This window comes from Penicillium vulpinum (genome assembly GCF_028829585.1).
Source record: "Penicillium vulpinum strain IBT 29486 chromosome Unknown utg000001l_segment0_segment0, whole genome shotgun sequence".
In the NCBI taxonomy this organism is placed as follows: Eukaryota; Fungi; Ascomycota; class Eurotiomycetes; order Eurotiales; family Aspergillaceae; genus Penicillium; species Penicillium vulpinum.
The window spans coordinates 821867-837196 of record NW_026643241.1 but is presented as its reverse complement, the minus strand read 5'-3'; the positions used below and the strand labels follow the sequence as shown (position 1 = coordinate 837196).

The following is a 15330-nucleotide window of genomic DNA, read 5'->3' as shown; positions in this document are numbered from 1 at the left end:
ATTAACCATTAATCCACAGTCAGTGCACTCGATGGTTGTGCACCATACGAACACCTGGGGCCAATGACCCATGGACGTTCTATGTAACCAGCTAGGCACCGGTGAGACCATCACAAGGATCCACCTATTTCTACCCGCCAGGGGATGATCCTAAGGTTACAATCTGGGGCACCTGTGCATACGAGAAAAGCTGATTAATAATGAAGACCCTGAAGAGACATAGGTAGCGTCTCCGCAGTGTCGTACCAGATAAAACCAAAGATCATCATCTGTATTGGCGATATATGCAAGATCATCAAGTCAAGAACTTTTCTGTCCTATTGACCAAGAGAAAAAACTCCCACAAATCATTACTGTGTCCAATAAACTTGAAATCATCCACAGTGAACAGTCGTGGAAACCAAAAATGCGCGTCAAATGAACATTTGAAGGAAACTCGGAGGGAGAAAAAAAATGAAACAAAAAACGCCCAACACCCTTTTCCACCCGGTATCGAAACCAATGGACAATGATTAAGAATGGGTCTCGTTTCAGCCGTATCGGGCCTTCTAACGACGATCTGTCTTGCCCATACCACGCTTTCCGGAGTACTAAAGAAGAAAACAAGTTAGCAAGTAATACTAATACAAAAAATAATGTAGAACAACATACCAAGTGCTTCTCGAGAGAGGCGGTTGTGTGACGATCAGCCTCACCAGCACGAGCCATACGGTTCATCTTCTTCTGGCCCAACTTAGCCATACGCTCAGCCTTATCACGGTTGCCGAAGCTGGTGATACCGTCAAGACGACGATCAGTCACCGGTGTGTTGCGGCCACGGCTCAAAGCGCGAACAAGGGCCTTCTTGGGGTTCTCGTCGACGTCCATAGCGTCGCCGTCAGCAGTAGGCTCACGGATAGTAGTGCGGCCGCGAGGCTGGTTGGCGGCGCGAGCACGAGAACCAGCGGCAGCATTGTCGTAGCCAGCGGAGTCCAGGCCTCTGGTCATCTCGGACAGCTTCTTGGACTTGGCGCTGCGGGGGATGGGCGCGCGGTTCTTGAGAGACTTGCGCATCTTGGCCTCGTTGCGCATCAACACGCGCTTCTCGCGGATGAGATCGGCCTTCAAGCGGTTGTCGGCGTCTTCGACGTCTTCCACACTCTCGTCCGAATCGTAATAACCATCGGCCTCGAGCTTCTCTTCCTCCTCCTCGAGGGCGGCGAGCTTGCTCTCGATATCCGGATCCACAAAGTCGTAGATGTTCTTGCCCTTCCAGACCTCGGGGATCTTGTCGTGGTTCCACTCGTCGTTGCCAAGGGTGTAGTCGCGCTGCATGTCGAAGTTGTAGACACCAGCACCACCGTTCTCCTCCTCGATATCGCGCTCCAGCTTGCGGCGGTTGGGGTCGTTCTTGTCGTATTTCTTGAGGTCCTTGACGCCTTCGGGAATGAAGGTCTCGCGCAGACCGCCCATAGGCTGAGCCACGTGAATACGGGACAAAACATCGCCGAGACGGCTGCCGGGGGTGGCAGCAGTAGAGCCAGACTTGAGCTTCTGGGAGACTCGCTCAGCGAGGAGCTTGTCGCAGGCAGCGTTCTTGACGGCGGTGACACCCTCGGTGGTGGTGCAGGAAACCTGCAGCATCTCAACATCCTCTGCCTTGAGGATCTCCTGCAGTTGTTCCTGGTACTCAGGCTCCAGGTCCTCAGGACGGCGCACATCAATCTTGTTAACGACAATGAACACAATCTTGTTGGCGAACAAGGGCTTGATGCTGTGGAAAAGCTTGATCTGATCGCCGACAGAGTATCCACACTGCTCGGAAAGATCCATGAAGTAGAGGATAGCGGAACGCAAGTGAGCAACAGCGGTGATCGATTGCATTTCAATGGTGTTCATCTCCTCCAGAGGGTGGTCCAGAATTCCGGGGGTGTCGATAGCCTGGAAACGGAGGTATTTGTAATCGAAGTGGCCGACGAACAAACTCTTAGTGGTGAAAGCGTAGGGCTGGACATCGACATCTGCGCGGGTGATATTGCGCAGGAAGCTGGACTTTCCGACGTTGGGGTATCCACAAATCAGGAGAGTACGGGTGTTGGGGTCGATCGAGGGCAGACGACCCAAGTGCTGGCGGACCTGCTCAAGGTAGACAAGGGGGTCCTTCAGGCGGCGGGTGATGGTTGCCATGCGACCGAGCGCAGCGCGCTTAAGCTGCTTACACTGGAACAGAGACTGCGCATACTTGATAAGACGGACGTAATCACGAGAAACGGTTTCAATCAGGTGCTTGGCGGTAGAGACTTGACCAAGGGCGATACGGAAGTGGTCGGCATCGTAAAGAGTGTTCATCAAATCCTTGTCTGGTGGATATTAGACCCCACCCAAACAGCCATAATCGCCATGGGAGGAAAACTTACGGAAAGGATGGATATCCTGCAGGCGAGGGAATCCATCGAGGATGTGCTGGAACTTCTCTCCGAAAGTTTCCTGTGTATATTTGACCTTTCTGGTGTAGAATCCTAATGGAAAAAATTTCAATCAGCGATTGTGCTTTATCGATAACGGCGATAACTTTTTTTTCCCCATTTCGCCGCATGTTGGATCAAACAGAATGATTGGGATCTTACCTCTGATACGGCTGATCTTGAAACCAGCACGAATCTGTGTGGGAAGCTGTCTTTGAGTGCGACTCAGCACAATATCCAGGAATTCCTGGTGTGTGGGCACAGGCGCAATCTATCAAGCGGTCAAAAACATCAGCAATCTCCTCAAATCAAAGCTGGCGCGAAAGTGCAGTCGGGGAATTAACTTACATCCTTCCACGTCGTCTTCATGATGGGCAGAAGTCAGGAGTCAAGTAAGTAATGACTCTTGAAGTAATGCCGTGAGTGAATGGGTGTTGATAGAGTGGGTTTTTCTCCACGAAAAAATTGTTGGCAGTCCTTTTTTTCTGCCAGGCGGAGCACCAATGCGGGGACCACTATTGGATGAACCGTGATATAGGCGAATCACGTGATATAATATAGAACAAAATATCGAATACTCCATGCAGACTCGATAATTTAGATGCTATATTTGTATATTCATATCGATCTCTTGCTGTAATTCAAAGCCATGCTCATATACATTCAATTGTCGTCAACTATGGTACACAAGTCTTTGTGACCGATTCGGGAAGCCCAAGCCGTCTCTGCCCAGATTCATAAAAGTAATCCCGCCATCCGAAGAAACTCCATTGCTTTTCTCTTGAAAGCCCGTCTAGGATAAAACCCTCGAGATGAGACAAAAACAAGGATGTGCGTAATATAAGACATGTTAAAACCATGAGTGATTTAACATGCTCCAATCCGAAAAGATGCAAGAAAAAAAAGGTTTTACGAAAAACTTCTTACTCCTCAACAGGCTCGGGGCCAAACTCCAGGATCTAGTTGGGGTCAGTATATATGTGCTGATAGTCAGAAACAGAACATACCATATCAACCCAACCACCGCCACCGAATTGGCACTTGCTAGGGCCATGGGACTCGAAGCCAAATGACTCGTAGAAAGGAATCAGGTGATCGTGTACAATGATCGCGATGCGCTCAGCAATCTGGGCCTCTCGAATCCGGTGGATATATGACTTCATCAATGTGCTTCCGACCTGCTTGCCCTGATGCTTTGGGTCCACAGCAAGCGAGTGAATGGCAATAGTGCTGCCACCTTCTTCATGACCAACGGCGTGTCCGTCCTCGAAGGACCAACGCTCGTTTTTCCAGTTGGCCGGAAGTCGCATCGACCGATCTGTCACAAGCGGCTCTGAAGTGCGCGTAGAGACGATGTGCCCAATGAGCGTTGGGCGGGGTTTGGTTTCTCCTTCCGCGAGCAGAGGAAGAGTGAATAGGCCTAGACTGAGCTCAGGGCATCTGGTGAGACGGTAAACGAACTATCAAAAGGTTAGCAATCAAATACTCCATACATCTGAAGTCACATCCTATCGAGTTGACATAATCCAATTGTTGAGTTGGTACTCTATTTTGGTGGTGTGAATCTCTTGACGGGATCAAGTTAGCCATACCTTATCGCGAGAGCAACGCTCCTGCTCGGGGAAAGCTTCTTCTACTTTCACACAATCATCGACATTAGAGACGGAGAGCAATTGGACGAAAGGATGCAGTTCATCCAGCTTTGTACGGTTGTGGGCAGGTTGGCGACGGAACCAGTATGGGAAATCGTTTGCATCGTCATCCTGCTCGGCCGCAGCATAGTCCTCATCCGCCTCGTCGTCATCATCGTCATCCTCATCATCAAGTGGGAAGCCATTAGCTAGTGCTATTCCAGCACGGCTCATGATACGAGACAGGTCGCCGTTGTTATGGTTTCCGAGAGACAAGTCGTCTGCATTAGACAGCGGCCTCAATCTGTTGCTGTCCTGGTCAGACATGGACTCGGAAAGGTATTCGCTCTGATCGGACATTGTGGGGGATTGGGATATGGACTGGGGGTATCGAGGGTCAGAGCGGTTGGGATCGAAATTTCTGTGTGTGAAACCAGGCTAGGGTGCCACGATCAATGGGGTGCAGGGGTGACCCGGTTTAGTGGCGTAGATGAGAGGGATACGAATCTAGAACAGTGGGGATTAATCTCATGCAAGATAGGAACCAATATGGAGTGGAACAGATAGTGCCGGTTTTGAACGGTAAATTGACACGTCTTGTCCCTTGTAATTAAAGAGAATCAAAGGTGCTTCCAGCAACTTTCCAAGATTGGGAAATGTTGGCAATTCACAGATAAGAAATTATGGCACTGTGCGGTTGGAGGGGTGTTGGAGGATTGAATTGTGGATTGAATTGAAGAAGCAGTGGACACACTTACTGGTATTCAATGAGAATATTTGAGAACTCTCTAGTGATTGGAGATGCGTTTCACACAAAGTGTTCTATTCCTTAAACATGGAGAAGGGAGGATGCGGAAGCTTTTCCAGTGGCGGGGGAGTCCAGCCGATAAAGTACAGGAACTTATCAGTTACCGCTTCTCGCCCGGGTTCGCCCTACATTACAATGTATTTCCCCGTACTGTTACATTTGCCCTAGAGCGGTCTACGTAAGTGAATTTCCTATGTTTCTAGAACCTAAGGAGAACGATCATTAGGCATTCCCTGACTACATAGTCTTTGCTACTGCGACCATAACTTCTTTTTAGAGATATAGGTTAGGAAAATGTAGCTTTTGTTGATCTTAGAGCTTCTAATTTGTTTAATTTTCTTCTCTCTTGAATTCAATGAAGACCAGAATTGATATTAATTTCATAATTTTACTACGCATCATCGACGTAGATTCCGAGGTTGTTAGGTTAGCCACAAGTGGCTGTAGCTAACCACACACCGCCACACGGTTTTTAGTTTCTTCAGAGGTTTAAGGCGCTAACCTTGGAAATAAGCATCATCTTTCTTTATTAGTTAATCTGAATTTATATTAATTATATTACTAACCCAAGCGTTATTCCATGGACCTCTTCACTGAATTCAGTACCTTCTAGTGAAAGGGGCATAGGTGAGTCCTACAGGTTGCATTAATTTTTCCTCGTCATTCTTGGTACAATGCATTATAGAAAAGAATCTTAGGATTTTTTTTCCTATTTTTGATCTTTTTGTATGTACCTAAATCCAAGGAGGGGTTGGGAAGAATTGCACTAATCCCTATACATCAATGATCAGGTGGGCAGACTCGGAATTTTTTGTGTCCAGAGGGATATATTAAACCAGATGCATATGGGCACATACTATGTACTCCGTACCGGATAATGCTTGGCACTCGAGACATTGGAGCCCTTCCCGTTTTAGTGTTCACCCCTTGCCGCTTTTTGATCACTGAGTAAAACTGAGCACGTCCATATTTTCAATTTGATCTGATATCGTGGTGTGGTGTAAAATGATTGATTTTGTCATTGTTTGAAGAAGCTAACTATTGAGGTAAGAATAACTTGAAAGACTTGATGATCCCAGACCTGCCCTGAAATCTCTCTCAATTGATCAGGTGAGAGGTCAATATTGTGTTCCGGGGGGACAGGTTGCCGACAAAACAATTCCTCAAATTGAATAGTCAAAGGTACCGGTGGGCTGGCGGTAATCGTTGCGTCGGGTTGTTTTGGATCCCGGGATGTAGTGCGTTTTGAATCCCGGGATGTAGTGATAGACTGTCGCATTGTTGGAAGTTGGAACGTAGCGGGGCCGCTGGAGTCGTAAGGTGGCCGGGGTCAAAGTAACATCAGAAAAAGCTACTAAATGAGAATCACAGCCCTTGCATCTGCCAGACCCCAGTTCCAATTTCTACAAGGTCCTGCTTTTGTAATCGGATATCAGTCTCCCGAGGAGCGGAAGGAGGTCGTAGGAGGAGCAGATTAAACAGGATAGTTAGAGCGTGCTGCGAGACGGTGACATTGTCGCCAGTCTTCTCTATCACACAGGATTGTGTGACATGGGGCTGCTGGGAATTGGAATCCCATTCCCACGTCTGGATTGTGATCATAGACATCCGGCAGTTGACTTTGATGGTGATGGCCATGTTTGCTTCCCCCCTGGTGGGATCCACCCACATTCTTGCGTCGTTGTGCAATTTTGTTTCGGGCTCTGAAAAGCCAGCCTCCAGGACGACCGAGGGCCGGCGTGCAACACCACAAGGGCGCCGCCTGGGGCTCCAGCCCCAATCTGGCTGTTTCATGTTTCCGTCGCCGACATTGATGTCTGCCCCTCCATATCTGAGGATTGCTGCTTTATTGAGCCCCATGGGCCGCAAAGCTTCCATTACTGCATCGTGAAATACCCCGGCAACCTCAGAATTCTTGGGCAAAGTCGTTCTCAGAATCAATACGTGAAGTGTCGGGTTATAGAACTGACGAACGCCAACGTTTAGCTTGAGGGAAAGTCTCTCCGGAACGAGGGTTTGTCGATGATTATAACAAAGTATTCTGATATGTCAAGACAGTTATCAAATGGTTCAGACTGGAGATGGCGTAACGAGTTTTCTAGGCAGTGATGTTCAAGTCTTGCGATTTCCTCAAATTTTGCTTTCCCTTTGTAGGTACATCTGTTCGTGGAAGGAGGCAGGTCGTCCAGGAAACCTTCCACGTCCCTTCCATATCTGGGGCGTTTAGACTCAGTCATTGTTTCGAGGTGTCCTTGCTTTCCTACTATGAGTAGAGTATCCAGGAAGGAGCAGATGACTTAAGATGTGAAAAAGAGTCCTGAATGTCTATATAGGGACATATCCTACCTAGGAGGTAGTGCCTGTGTGGTTGGGTTACCTCATAATATGTACATGATGAGGGAACTTATAGGGTGAAGCAAGGTATGGTATGGTCAATGAATATGCATGACTCTAACTAATAAAATATGACAAAATCCGCCTTTTGGACAATCTGTCCATAGGTGCCCAGCCCTGGAGGTGCGGACCTCGCTGACTAACTGTAAATACACCCCCCCGTGAACATTTCGCACTCCAGGGCTGTCACCTGACATTCTCGGACAGGTGTTATCCGTTAAGGGGACAACGGCCAAGAGTTCAGGTGAACAACTGCATTTAGATGGGGCTAGCGTAGTGCATTTTATTGAGGTGAGCTACGAACTTAGCTGCTCCCGCGCTTAGGTGACGCTCAGTGAGCCAGTGAGGTCGTCCAGCTTATATAACGACCAGGTGGTGCTCAGTTATACTCAATGAGCAAAAAGCGGCAAAGCCTGCACACCAAAACGGAAATGGAAAGCCAAGAAGTGGCAGAGGAAATCAAGTATCAAGTAGTATAATACTAGGTACATACGATGTAGTAGCCCTGGAGTGGACCTTAAATGCCTCTTATCAATCTTGGTATCCACAGGCGGTGAGCTATAACCGAGGATGCGTCATATTATTTTCTTTTTTGATTTGATCGTGACTTCTTCTCTTTCATCTATGTTCCCTGTTGACTAGTGGTGAGATTGGTTCTCCAGGCCTCTTTGGCGCCAACTGCTGGTGCAATTGATCCCAAAATAATACAACCATGAGCTCTCGAACCTTGACCTGGTCCCGAACGGCCAAGTCCTCGTTGGTGAAGGTGGCTAAGCCCGATATACCCCGCCAATGCTGAGCATGTACTGACTATGAATTTCAAGCAACATCTACTTCGTCCTAGTGACCCTATTGCGGCGCGCCCGGCACAAGCGTTGAATGTCCGAGCCCAGCAAATCGCCGAGTTCTCGGGCAGTAGCGAAAACCATGATCGCCTCGGTCACCGCGCAAAGGAGAAATTGCTCGATCGGGTAGGTGGCAGATAACCTTTTATTATCCTACTTCATATGCTAACGGTTGTGTGTTTGGGTTAGGAATTTTTTCTCAGCCTCCTGAGCTCCGCGTCGACTAAGCGCGAAGCTAAGTCGTACCTGGCTCGGCTAAAGGCCAGCCCCGCCAAACCAAGCCAAGAACCAACCCCCGAGCCGCCGAAGGAGTCCATATCAGCCTCTCTGCCCTCTGGTGTCAATTTAGGCTCGTTCTATGGTGCCTCTAGGGCGGTGTATGACAGTCCTGTCTTCCGCCAAGATACAACTCCCACTCCGCGCGCGCAGGATATACCCGAAAGGCTGCACTTGGCCCTGATCAAAATCACCACTCCGCAATTAGTCAATGACTATGTGATTAATGGAGTGGCCAAGACTCTGTCGCAGCTCGTCCGCCTGGGCATGGCATGCTGCGTGGTTATCGACCCCGGAAAGATGGACGGCCCTGCCGGCCGACAAACAGCCGTGGACCAGGCAAATCGAATATCAGCGGCAGTCGATCAGCAACCCGACTCGAAGTCCTTTAGATTAGACTCGGTGTTATCTATATCTGAACGGGGGTCTGGCCCACCCACCGTGCTATCGCGAAAAGTGCTCTTGAGCGCCCTTCGGGATGGGCATGTGGTACTTGTCCCGCCCATCGCTTATATGGAGGAAAACCCACGAGCTGTTACAGTTCCAGCTAATGATGCTGTCCTTTCACTGGCAAAAGAATTTGCGGGATTATCATATACTCCAGACCCGGATGAGGACCCAATAGCCACCGTCGAGAGAATCAACGCTTTACAAAGGGAGGTCTCACTAGACCGTGTCATTGTTCTCGATCCGGTTGGTGGAATCCCAGCTTTCCAGGGCCCTCAATCATCGCATGTCTTCATCAACATGGAGCAAGAGTTTGATCAAATTAAAGATGAGCTTCTCCGGGCACGAATGTCTGTTTCTGGAAGCAAAGATCCCTCAAAACAGGTAACCACTGAGGCCACGTACCCAATTTTGGAAAGCAATCCATTCTCAAAGTTTGTTAATCGTGAGGTTATCTCACCCGTGCAACCTACCGCATCTGGTTCATCACCAGCTGCTGAGGGGATGGAGAAGGTGCTAGATGGGCATCTAGAGAATCTGCGATTAGCCCAACAAGCATTATCAATGCTACCATCAGCCTCCTCAGGCATCATCACCTCCCCACAAGAAGTTTCCTACTCAGCCCGCTCACCGCAAGAGGCTGCTTCAGACCTGTCAGCCGTCGGAACCCGTCGACAGCGCAACCCATTGATCCACCACCTCCTCACAGACAAGCCTCTACTATCATCCTCTCTACCACCAGGCCGACGCGGTGCTTCCAATGGCGGCAAATCCAGCGCATTCAACCCTATCATCTCCCACACGACCTTCGTGAAACGTGGAATGCCTCTCACAATCCTCCCAAACCCCTATATAAAACCCTGGTCGGCCCAGATCCAACCACGACTGGGACTCCATGACCCTACCATCGACCTCCCTCGGCTAGTCACCTTAATTGAAGACTCTTTTGACCGCAAACTCGACGTCCAAAACTACCTCGACCGAGTGAACAACCGTATCGCCGGTGTCATCGTCGCCGGCGAGTACGAAGGCGGCGCAATCCTGACCTGGGAAACGCCACCAGGCGTACCAGATGACGGAAGCGAAGAAAGTGCCACACGCATGGTGCCCTATTTGGATAAATTCGCCGTGCTCAAGCGCAGCCAGGGCGCCGGCGGTGTCGCGGATGTTGTGTTCAATGCGATGGTTCGCACATGTTTCCCCAATGGAGTCTGCTGGCGTAGTCGCATGGATAACCCGGTTAATAAATGGTACTTCGAGCGGTCGTTGGGTACTTGGAAGCTCGCTGATAGTAATTGGGCTATGTTTTGGACGACACCGGGGCTAGTAGAGGATACTCAGCGCTTCCAGGATTATGAGGCTGTTTGTCGTTCTATCCAGCCTAGTTGGGCTGATAAGAAAAGCGTCATTGACTGACGTGTGTATATAGAAAGGAATATTGGAGTCAATTAGCACTACTGATTTAACAACTCTCATTCTTCAAGCCTTTTCCCTTCTTAAATGCCGTGAACGTAGGACATGGCTACTTCTAGATTGTGAGACTGCTTGAATGTTTTGCAGAATTTTGACAGTCATCGGGTTGCTAGGTACCTAGGTATCTTGGCGCTTAGAACAAAGTTCTCGACGGTCATCTGCTGTAGGCTCTGATTCTGTAGCAAATCACTAGTCCTCCTTTATACATGAGAAGAGGACGAGAAGAGGAGGTCGTACATGTTCAATCAGAGCATTTCAGGACGGAGAACTAAGAATTCCGCACGTCAAGTATGATTCACAGTAACCGTTCAGGTTTGCTCTCCCATATGTGCATCAGTCTCAACTGGAGATGCCGTCGCTCGCTGGAAAAGCATATCGGAACGGGAGTTCAAAGGCGGTTGTAAGTGGATATTGGGAAATTGGATTTTCACCAAAGCCACTTTTTTTTTCATGATGACAACCGACTAACTTGTGAGAGAGCTACTTTGTTGAATTCTATCCAGACCCTTCGAGGATGATCATCGCTTCCTTGTAATTGCTCCTCATCGCTAGTACAATGCTCGCCTGCTCCCTTGCCAGATTGGCCAACATTCTCACATCACGGTGTAGCTTCGCGCAATTTTCCGAGACATCGATTTCCTCGGCCACAGAGCATTTTAAAAGACACCTCCGAGACGTCGCTCTATCAAATCCCATTCATATTTGTGTGATCATTGTTTTCTTGCCATTTATTTTCGTGGTAAGTTCAAGATCACCGTTTCGCATCGCTGGATCAACCCACAGTGTCGCATCGTAGCGTGTTTCGCGTAAGTCTCTGAAACATCAATTCCCCAGACCACCGTGGAAGTTGTAGTATAACCCGAGTAGCTAGTGTATTGACTCCAATTCATGGTTGCGCGATTGTTGTTCGGTGCAATTGGCTTTCATGGCAGGTTCAAGCCGTCCGTTCTCTATCGTAGGATCAATCTACATTCCCACATTGCGATGTATCTTTGTACGGATTTTTGAAATATCGCGAGCGGGGAAGGATCTTATGATGGGCCCGACCTGCTGCCTGGGTCTCTCAAAGGACTTCTTTATGTGGGGAGTAGGATTGTCGCCTCCGCAAAGTGATGTGCAGCCCCATAGGTTGCAAAGAATCCTTGATAGCCTCCCATAGCATTCCATAGAGTAGAATATCCTGGATTGTGTGCGCTTGTTTGCATCTTCACCGCCAGATTGTCTTTAACTGGGCGAAGGGTGCGTGGATATTCGAGTTGGGACATTCTTCTAGGTTGAGGAAGTCTTGCTCGAACGTTGGACTGATCAATGTAGAAAACAATAACATTGGTCGAAATCATGCGTTGTATGTATCGTTCAGCGTAGACGTATGCTGAGAATGGTGTATTGAGTCTTGAAGAAGACCAAGTTGAAGATATCCAAGGATGTGAGAGAATCGTTCTTTCCCTTGATACTTATTGTTTATACCTTCTTGTGGAAAGGTGCTATCGCCTGAAGGTGGTATCTGGGTTGCGCACGAAGGGCGCACTTGGCAATGCAGATATTCTTCACAGGTATACATTTTGATTATTTCTTATAACAAAGGTATACAATCTTCCAAGATTGTAATGGAAGTGATGCCGTGTCTGATTTAGCCCTGGAGGCTTCATCGAAGTTTAAACTACGGGGCCATAGCCTGGCAGTTTGTCTTTGTGGGAACCCGCTTTTAAGGCTACTTGGAAATAGCAGTTGCCCTAGTCTGTGAGGTATAGTTCGTAGATCAGAATTCCTGTTCTCTTCCCCTCTGTCTCATACAAATTCCTACTCCCTCTAGAGCTACCCTTAATGTCATGTGAAACATGTCACGAGGTCTTATTCTCTTCCCAGTTATACGCCAATCAAAGGTGTTAACACGGGGCGCTAAGTGCCCGCAATGTCACCCTTCTTTATTGGCACCTTGGCTACAGGGGGAAAACGGAATATGATTCGGGGGTTGGCTTCTTTCCTTGCTCAGGGGCTGGAGTTAATGAATAATAAATACGACAATGCGTCCAGGAGCTGGCGTTGATTAATGTTGATATTGATCTACATCCAACCTGTTGACCCTGATCTCTGCGGGATGCTGGGGTTTATATATGTATCGTTGGTCGCATTGCTGTTAGCCGCCTCGCTCTACAGTTCTAGTGAGTAAGATGCTGCTTTCCTCTGGAACCAGTGATCTATATCTATTCAATTTCTTTGCTAATGTTACTATCAGAGGCGTTGGCGGTCGACTGCCATTTCGTCTCAGTCGAGTCGGTAGCTGATGCAGAGACCATTCGCCAAAACTGTCAAGTCATTACTGGAGGGCTTAATATCGGTCCGCTCACTGACAATACCACGACCCAACACATCAATCTCGACGGTGTGGAAGTAATCGAAGGACGCCTTGACTGCGCTACAGATGATTGGGATACTCATGCATATCATACATTGTCTATCTCAACTCTGAAGAACGTTCGTTCCATCGACTGTGGAACCACAAAGACAAGATTACAGAGCCTCAGTCTTCCCAACCTTACGACCGTGGAAGAAAACCTTTATATAGGTAGCAGGGCCAAACAGCTCACCTATGTTGACCTCACAAGTCTAGACACGGTGGGCGGCCATTTTATCTTTGGGCCTCCTAACATCCTCACATTCCGTCATGTAGGGCTGCGCAATCTGACAACTATGTCACTCTCGTCAATGAAAATTGACTCACTTGAAAGTCTGACAGGCAGTTCGATTAATATGAGCAAAGTGGAAATTTGGGGTCCATTCCCAAACATCGACAGCGTTCCCATCGGCTTTGAGTCTGTCAGAATTGTCGACATCCGTGGTGATACAGCCGTAACCTTGGGTAGTCGATCATCGAAAAAAGTGGCAATACAAAATCTCCATCTCGGTTACGGCATCTCAGACCTTAAACGTAACGACCGACTGGACTCCCTTGAAGTCGACTATCTGGAATTGAAAAACGGAACTTCTATCGAACATTTAGAGCTCGATTTTGATAACCTCCGGTCTCTACATATTGGCCAATACGAAATGAACGAACCTCTGAAAACAATCACTCTTCCTCCAAAGGCTGTCAATTGGACAGGCGGTCTCGAGCTCTACATCAACTCGAGTCCCGATCTGGATCTTACTTCGCTATATGCCGATGATCACACTGGCCGCCCCATTCAAACCTGGTATTGGCCAACAAACATCAGATCGATTGATATTAGGCATGTCCCTGTGGGAAATGCATTTTTGTATGTGGTAGCTCTTTCACTCACAATAGACATGATCGCTTACCTGGAAACACAGTGATCCATTTGTCTCACAGCAGATGGCTCCATGGGATAGTATACCTGCTCCATCAACCTTGAAATCTTTCACCATCTTTGCACCAGCCGACTTCACTAATTTTTCTTGCAAACCCTTCGAAAAGCTAAAAGACATGCGTCGTTTGCCAACTAGTGGATGGTACGCTTGCGAGCATTTTATTAAAATAAGTTCCGGTGCTATCCACAAACTAAGCATGCTAAGTCTTGTCAGTGCCGTATTCGGGGCAACCATGTTGATACTGTGATCCATTATCGCAATCTATGATAGATATGCAAAATTGCCGGAGCCGCTTGTTGTTACTTTTTGTTATTCTGCTTGATGTATTGTCGCCTAAAGTCATGACTGTCCCATAATTTTTATCTTTCCAAATGAAACAACAAATTGATGATAACGCAGTTTCCTTGCAAGGGGTAGGCCTCTGCAAAGCCCATAAATGGGCCGGGCTTCGAGGGCCCAACCCACGGCCCATTGATGGGGGCCCATAAGGCCCCCATCAAAGCCCATTTTGCTGCATAAATATTATCTTGGCATATATAAAGTAGCTGATTAATGACAATATTTTACGTATGTTCCAACTTGTATACTCAGTAACATTTAATTATCATGGTAAGGAGTAGGAATTATACGAATATAACACCAATTCTAGTATCTTATTAATTGAATCAAATCATTTGAATTATTACTTTCTATAACTTTACTTGTAAATTTGAAAAGGAAGAAGAAGAAGAAGTTGAAGAAGAGGAAGAATATAATGATTCACGTATAGCTTTATATATAGCCTGGATAGTAATCTCAATATTAAAAAAAAACCAGCAAAAAATGTATTAATTATACAGTAGACTGGTATGTTTGTATTGTTTGATAAATAATGGGGGCCCATTATAGGCCTAAATAGGCCCTATGGGCTCAAGGTACATCACCTTCTATATGTTCTTACCCACTCCACTTTTTATGGCTTCCTCACCAAATATATATATCTACTATATACTACACTACACCACCATTTTTTGGTTCAATTAATTCAATTAAAAAATATAAGTAAGCTGAATATCCGCACAATAAATTCCTCGCTTAATATTTTGTATAATAACCCTTAGCTCTCCGTACTGCCTTTAAACGTCTTCCTATACTGGTTCAATCGGGTTTAAATTAGGTAAGTGTATAGGCTAGTCCTCGATATATATCCCGTGGGATTTAAACCACTCTCGTGTCACTAATACTGTATAAATCCTTACGTTATCTTACTAAAATACTAAACCGGGTATATCGACTAGTAATAGACCTTTTTTAAGCGCTTTAATATATAAATTTGCAGTGTAACCTCGACCAGAAGGTAAGTCCTTATCCTATTCTATAATAACTAATTTTATTCGACTACTAAGCTAGATTGCAGCCTAAACTATTTATAAAATATCTTTAACGTAAACCTTTATATTTATAAGTTCCTTCTTAAGGCCCTCAGAGGTTATACAGAAGTACTATTGTAGTCTAAAGTTCGAGGTTCGTTACACCGAACACTTATCCGAAAAGATCTACGATTAAAAGCTCTCCCGGCGCTATTTCCTTATAAATCTAAGCCTCTTTATTATAAGAGAGGGCTTAATTAGTATCTTTTGTCTTGATCAGTGTTTTCTAACTCTGTATCGCTTTAAAATTCGACGTATAGTGGAGGGTGATAG

At 46.9% G+C, this 15330-nt stretch overlaps 5 protein-coding genes across 5 annotated transcripts; 2 read left to right on the top strand and 3 right to left on the bottom strand.

The window, feature by feature from the left end:
• Positions 1–548: 548 nt before the first annotated feature.
• Positions 549–2813, bottom strand: N7479_000308 (putative GTPase NOG1; the record flags this gene model as incomplete). The annotated part of the gene is made up of 5 exons (XM_057248006.1): positions 549–590; positions 652–2339; positions 2397–2498; positions 2607–2715; positions 2793–2813. 5 exons carry the CDS (start codon positions 2811–2813, stop codon positions 549–551), a joined length of 1962 nt encoding a protein of 653 aa, XP_057112438.1.
• A 554-nt stretch (positions 2814–3367) lies between these two features.
• Positions 3368–4435, bottom strand: N7479_000307 (polyamine acetyltransferase; the record flags this gene model as incomplete). The annotated part of the gene is made up of 3 exons (XM_057248005.1): positions 3368–3403; positions 3452–3904; positions 4037–4435. 3 exons carry the CDS (start codon positions 4433–4435, stop codon positions 3368–3370), a joined length of 888 nt encoding a protein of 295 aa, XP_057112437.1.
• A 1813-nt stretch (positions 4436–6248) lies between these two features.
• N7479_000306 (uncharacterized protein) lies at positions 6249–7120 on the bottom strand (the record flags this gene model as incomplete). The annotated part of the gene is made up of 2 exons (XM_057248004.1): positions 6249–6924; positions 6960–7120. The coding sequence occupies 2 exons, from the start codon at positions 7118–7120 to the stop codon at positions 6249–6251; spliced, it is 837 nt and encodes a 278-aa protein (XP_057112436.1).
• Positions 7121–7989: 869 nt separating this feature from the next.
• On the top strand, positions 7990–10261 carry arg2 (acetyl-CoA:L-glutamate N-acetyltransferase; the record flags this gene model as incomplete). The annotated part of the gene is made up of 3 exons (XM_057248003.1): positions 7990–8043; positions 8102–8248; positions 8312–10261. The coding sequence occupies 3 exons, from the start codon at positions 7990–7992 to the stop codon at positions 10259–10261; spliced, it is 2151 nt and encodes a 716-aa protein (XP_057112435.1).
• Positions 10262–12514: 2253 nt separating this feature from the next.
• N7479_000304 (uncharacterized protein) lies at positions 12515–13895 on the top strand (the record flags this gene model as incomplete). Its single annotated transcript, XM_057248002.1, has 2 exons — positions 12515–13575; positions 13631–13895. Coding segments are annotated over 2 exons (1326 nt in total), but the record flags the coding sequence as incomplete, so codon positions are not given.
• Positions 13896–15330: the final 1435 nt, after the last annotated feature.